At 42.6% G+C, this 6,321-nt stretch overlaps 1 protein-coding gene across 1 annotated transcript in view; it reads right to left on the reverse strand.

The window, feature by feature from the left end:
* The window catches only part of SOBP (sine oculis binding protein homolog (Drosophila)), a 117,588-nt gene that overhangs the window by 89,736 nt on the left and 21,531 nt on the right, over positions 1-6,321 (reverse strand). Inside the window, exon 4 of the mRNA XM_009327917.1 lies at positions 3,728-3,879. Coding sequence (XP_009326192.1) covers positions 3,728-3,879 — 152 coding nt within the window. The remainder of the gene's footprint in view (positions 1-3,727; positions 3,880-6,321) is intronic.

Genomic DNA, 6,321 nt, shown 5'->3' on the forward strand with positions numbered 1-6,321 from the left:
TGCAGATTTGGGTTATTTTTGTTTGGGGGTAGTGGTGGTATTTTTAGGTTTTTTCTCAACTGGATCTGTCTAAATACTTTGCTTTTTGCCTAATGGGGTAAACCCCCCCGATTTTTTCTTCATTTATTTCTGGTAATTTAGATAAAATTACACTCTGTGGGGAGACTCATTATAATTTCAAAACATACATATTTCTATTCTTGCAAGGCATGGTTGCTAATATAGATAATTTTAAATGGTCATGACTGCAGGACAAAAGTCATGACCACGACCAGTCATCAAAATTTTGCCCCACTGACCTGGGGCAAAATTTGCATTTCTTACGAGAAGAGTAACTTACAATTGCAGAAGTCTTTTTCCTTACAAACTCCCCGTCCCAGCCATGAAGCTCCCCGACAACCCTGGCTACGTACGGATGCAGAGGGTGCAGGGGCACAGCTTCTGGAGCGCAAACGAACACAACTCCGCTGGGACAAAAGGCAGGAAGGACTGACTGATGTGCACCTCCGACCAAACTGCTTGGATTCAAACGCTCCCGAGGCCAGCAAGGTACTGGCTTATTCCAGTGGGTTGCTACCCTCGCTAAACCTACTGCGGGAGAGGGCTGGGAAGGAGTTAGAGGTTGGGAGCAGCCAGTGCCCAGCTAAACTGGGGCTTTTTGGAGCACTTTCGTTGCTCTCCGGGGGCACTTCAAGGTGGTCTCATGCCAAGCCTTCTCCCAGCTGGGAGTCTGTGGGCACGCATCGCTTCAGCGTGCATTTGCCCTGTGTATGGGAGAAGATTTTGTTATTAGGATGACGACAAGAGTCCTAATTCTGAACACAGCGATTGGCATTGAGGGATGGATAATTTGCAGCATTACTTAGTGCCGTTTTGAGACATTAGTGATGACTTATTCTTTACTGTTTAAACAGTCCTATCATTTTAAGCAAGCGCTTACTACAGCACTTCTTAGCTAGAGGAGGGAGTGAAGACTGCTTAACACGATCCATTAGGAAATTCAAGCCTTAAATGAAGTGACCACAAAGTCCTATCAGCTCCCAGAAATGCGGCAGCTGTACATATTTAACGTAACACAACACTATATTGTGGCGGAGATCCGCTGTTTAAAACATACATAAGGCAGGTGAAATGTGACTATTCTACTCCTCTGTTTGAAAAACGAGAAAGTGTAGAGTGGCATAACTTCTCAAATACATAAATAAGCATTAGACTCATGGAGAAGACAGGTATGCTGTTGGACTAGTAATAACAGATTAAAGGTCAGCGGTTATATCTGAAACTATTGCAGCCTTGTTCCTTTGATCTTGTTCCTCAAGGCTCTGCTCTATTACTAACAGGTGAAGTGCAAAACAAGAAGCATGAGGGTCTGCTGAATTCTACCGTACCTGTCTCAATTTAATGGCAGCATTTCCTAAATACTCTGTCCCCTGATCATCTAATGCCATAAACACACATGCATGGGGCAGCTCCAGATTTCCCCTGCTGGGTCAGATCCTCTGCAATTCCAGATTCCACAGGTGCAAAGAGGAAGAAAATTTGACTCACTGGCTTAGCTTTGAAGCGGAGCCAATGCAGCAACCAACATGTTATCAATTATATGTTATCTCACCATGTTTTGCCAAGTCCTCCCATATGACATTCTGTTAATTTGCAACCTCTTTAGTGAAGAATAGGACATTTCACTGGGATATGATGGTATACGACAAGATTAGGAACATCTATTGTTATTTAGATATATACAAAATAATGAATACAGAGAGCTTTCTGGATGGAAATATTCAGCATCTTTTAGCTTCCAGAAGAAGTTAACAGAGGTGTAAGAAAGGGAACCAGGGGGAGTGAGATGCTCCAATTCATCCTTTCTCATAATACAAGGATGAGGAGGCCTCCAACAAAGCACACAGTAGTAAATTGTAAGTCAGGTAAAAGGGGACTTTTCATCTATTGCCTGCCTGACTGAATTCATAGCCATAAACTATTACTGAATCCTACTACTCACGGGTTAGTAGAAGGTTGAAGTACACCTATGCATTATGCTAACATGTATTTATTTTCGTTTAGTAAGGGATCTAAACCTCCCATTTCAGGATCTAAACTGTAGATGAAAGAGAATCCACCATGAACTGGTTGTTCTTTCATCTGCGTCCCCAAGGCTTCCCAAATTATCAGGTACTCATCACTGTTGGACACACAGGACCACCTAACTAGGATCACTGACAATGCCTCCATTACTATGAGCTACCTTACCCATGTAAATTTGTGACTGAAAGTCATGGGAGCATCAGCTGACGGTGATCTGGATCCTGTCACCCCGGAGTGTCTTACACATTGTAAGGCACATTGAACCGCATGTGCATAAACGTGCATGTGTGCACATACACACACATCCACAGGAACTTATTTTCAGATGAGGAGCATCCAAGGAGCATGTATTTCCCTGCTCTACACTTTTTCTAGATAAAAAGGATGTAAACACCACTCCTCACAGAAGACTCACGTGACTTTAACTTGCCTGTCTGCTCCAGTAGACATTATGAGCTTGATTCTCCAAGACTGCCACTAAAATTCCACTCTACTGATTTTTGCAACCTAATTCTTCAGGCATTTTTTTTCCTTTTTTTTCCTTTTTTTTTTTTTGGCAGGATGATGTGACCCAAATTTATAAAGGAGGGTAATTTGCTATAACATCACATCTTCAATCTAGGATCCGTATGTACTTATTTGTTATTACCACAGATGTAAAAGACCAGATTTAGAGACCTGAATTCAGTTTGAACTTGACAGGCTTTGAATGTTCTGAGGCATGAGGGAAAATGGCATCATTTAGAAAACCAAAATGTAGAGGGTTTTATGAATAATAAACATTTCTAAGACAATAAAGGCTACCCAAAGACTCACACTATTAAGCACCAAAAGGACACAGCTACTTTTTCAACAACTGAAGATGCTGAAGTATTCCTTCGTTACTTTTCTTTAAATGACATATTGCACATTCTGCTGCAGAAAAACAGCTGCTGAAGTAACCTAGAGGGCATTTTTCAGGCACTGTACTTCAGTAATTACAGCAATTTTTGTAGACATTCAATATTAGGATTGCATTCTAATTTTAGACAGAGTTAAATTTAAATTGAGTAGGAGGGGGTTTCACGCTACTCTAGATGTTCTAACATTGCTTACCCCAACCCAAAAACTGTATAGTGTCTGAATTTTGCAGCAATGATAATTTATTAGTAATGATACACTGTAAAAGAATGAAACTAGAGCTCACTAGCAGCAGTGGGAAGATGTCCACTATCGTGATAGGACCCAGACTTAGGCCCTAAAAGCATTTACCCACTGGCCATGATCCCAACGCCATGGGACTTAGTGACACTGTCATACGCAACCCTCCTCTACTCTATTTCCATGATACCTCCTCTTAGTTGTGTATATGTAGCAAGTATCCTGAGACTCTAAGGCCAAATTGGGACTCTTATGCTAATGCTTATTAGTATTTAAATTCCCTGACTCTCACAAAACCCAAGCATTGAGCTGAAGGAAACTGAAAGAAACGAGGTTAGTAAAGGGCCGACAGTCCAACAGACAATACAGATGGAAAGTGGAGGGACTAGGTGAAACAGAGAAAACAAAAGAAAAGAGCTTCTGTTAGATGCTAAATGAGACCCAGGCTGGGCCTGATTAAAGCTATGTCTATGTAGGTTACATCTTTCCTTATTTCTCTTACCTTGTTTCTCTTGAAATATGCTCTTCGGCAAGCTGCAAAGCACTTCTCGCTGCAGAAGCATTTCACTTCACTTCCCATACTCAGGGAATAGCGCTTGATTCCAACTTTCTGGCACCAGGCACACATTATTTGTACATTTGACACATCATCTTCTACAACAAAAATATAAGAACAATGTTTACATGAGATGCAAACACCTTCCTCAGACATCTGCACACTTACTCTTAGATATAACCAGCACCGGCTCATCTTATTTCTAACTTCCTCACTGTCTGAGAGCAGAACTGTGCGTGCCTGTGATCACCAGCTTCGTCCTCAGGCAGCCAGTGACCTGTGCCAGCCAGGCTCGGCAGATTGGCAAAGCTTCTAAGATGGCTGGAAAAGATTATTAGCTTAAAAAATGGTGCATTGCTGAAAAGCTCTGGAAATCTCGAGAACTTTTTAGCATGTTTAAGAGTGCACAACTCTTTATTAAATGAGTAACCAAGACTAAAGGCTTAATGAGTATTGCTGCTTTGTTCTTGTTACTTACAGTCTGTTGTAGTGAGCCCCCGAGATGTTCTGCTCAGCAAGCTGGTGATAAAACACACCCGGAAGGTACTGCACCAAGGCAGGTCTCTAACAAGAGCCCTCTTGTAAATAAGAAGGAACATGAAATACCCCTTTTCCGTGTTGTTTCGAAATCATGACTAGCATACAAAACGGGGAGCTTTCGTGTGAACGTATCAGTCACAGAAACACAGACTCGAGCAAGAAGGAAGATGTAGCACTGTGGTAAAGTCTGCCGGGTAACTTTCCAGTCATTATGCTCATCGGCCAAATTTTAATTCAGGCAGAGTTCCCAAGCCTCTTTCGAGCTCTTCTCTAATGTGTGTTACGAATGTGGCATGTATGCCTTCTGCCATGTAAAAAAACCCCAGGGCTTATTACTAAAGTGCTAGCGATATCCTTGCGTGGTCACGATTCCCACCCCAGCTTCACAGACAGGGGCAGTGAATAGTTAAGCCTCCTAAACAGATCAAGTCAGTAAGTTAGCAGGAATCTTTCTGACTTAAAACTCAGAATTCTTCAGTTCTTATGTCCGGTCTATGATACAGCGTGACCTTTCAGTTGCAGACAGAAGCCATTGTCTAAATTCGGGGGAGGGGGGGGGAAATCCCCGAAGACTAATTGTTAAAGCAGATCCTGGTCCATGAGCTGTGGAGAATTCATAGCTCAGAGAGTCTGTCATGCAGCCATCCCATTTCCCTATAAAGGATTTGTTTTTGAAGCTACGCTGTCATCGTTCTGTAAAATTATTGGCAAACTAATTTTTAGCAGAGTGATTTGGCTCCTTTCCCCGGCTATCATAACTCAGAACTACGTGCTGCATTTTATTCACCTTAACGGAATAAATATTGCCAGTTTAATAACTTTTTTCCTTCCACAAATTGTGTTATGATTTATAGCTACAAATAAAATTGTACAATGTAAAATATTGACCTTTTAGTTTTAATCAGACTGTCTACCTTTAAACCTATATTTAAGGCTAAGTTATAACACAGATTTGCGTTTAATGTATTTTATCACTTACCCTTTAGAGTGGGATTTGCCAATACTATAAATGCTTTCATACACTGAACATCAAGGGAAATCAAAACAATTCGGCCAAAATTATCACTAGCCGTCTATAGGGTCAAGAAGCCTGCCCTTGAGCTGGTTGTAATCTCAGCCAGGCACGCAGCAGCGCAGGGTGCTGTTACAGTGGTGCTGCACGGTGCCGTCACAGCTTTCCCTCCGGACCAGTCTTGGCCAGGATGCTAACTACTCCAGCACAGCCCAAGAGCTCTTCCCCTCATTTTTATCCTGAGCCATTTGAAGTACTAAGCGTTTACAAAGGTGTCCTGATTCAGCTACTTTTGCACCATAATAAACCAATTCCTTACAGACTGAACTTGCCCCTTTGAATGTATCAGGACAACAGAAGATCCTGTGAACCAAAGGAAACAGACGGCAACCTCTTGTTTCAGATAACAGAAACATATATTCTCCTACTGATAAGAAGTATTTTATCTCTGGAAAATAGAAGAACTACCAGTGATACGTTTCTAATAGCCTTCATTTATGGTGAGAGTAACTGTCATAAATGAAAAAAGAAAATTACAGAGGTGAAAGAGAGTTCACTGGCAAAATAGGTGCTGGGGTAGCTCTTTTTGAAGCAGGTTGGCTCATCTGGGGCACAGTTTTTAAGGAGAAGCAGAGTCCCACCGCTGGGATTCTCAGGGGCTTTCATGCGTGACTTCATAGGGGAAGCACCTCAGCTATCATTCACCTCCTGTACACTGACACTCACAAACTTTCTCCCATGGGTGATCAGAAAGACCACACAATTGTCCATTTTCAATTACACAGCATCCCAGCAGCAGCAACAGCTGTTTTCATGGAAAAGCCGCAAGACACACTTTTCTGCAGGAGGTTATGCAGGACAGTCCACCTCCTTCTGCCAAAGGGGAGGGGAGGGGAGAGGAGGGGAGAGGAGGGGGGAGGAGCGGAGAGGAGAGGAGAGGAGGGGAGGGGAGGGGAGGGGAGGGGAGGGGAGCGGAGGGGAGAGGAGG

The sequence above is a fragment of the Pygoscelis adeliae genome, unplaced genomic scaffold, assembly GCF_000699105.1.
Source record: "Pygoscelis adeliae isolate BGI_AS28 unplaced genomic scaffold, ASM69910v1 Scaffold76, whole genome shotgun sequence".
In the NCBI taxonomy this organism is placed as follows: Eukaryota; Metazoa; Chordata; class Aves; order Sphenisciformes; family Spheniscidae; genus Pygoscelis; species Pygoscelis adeliae.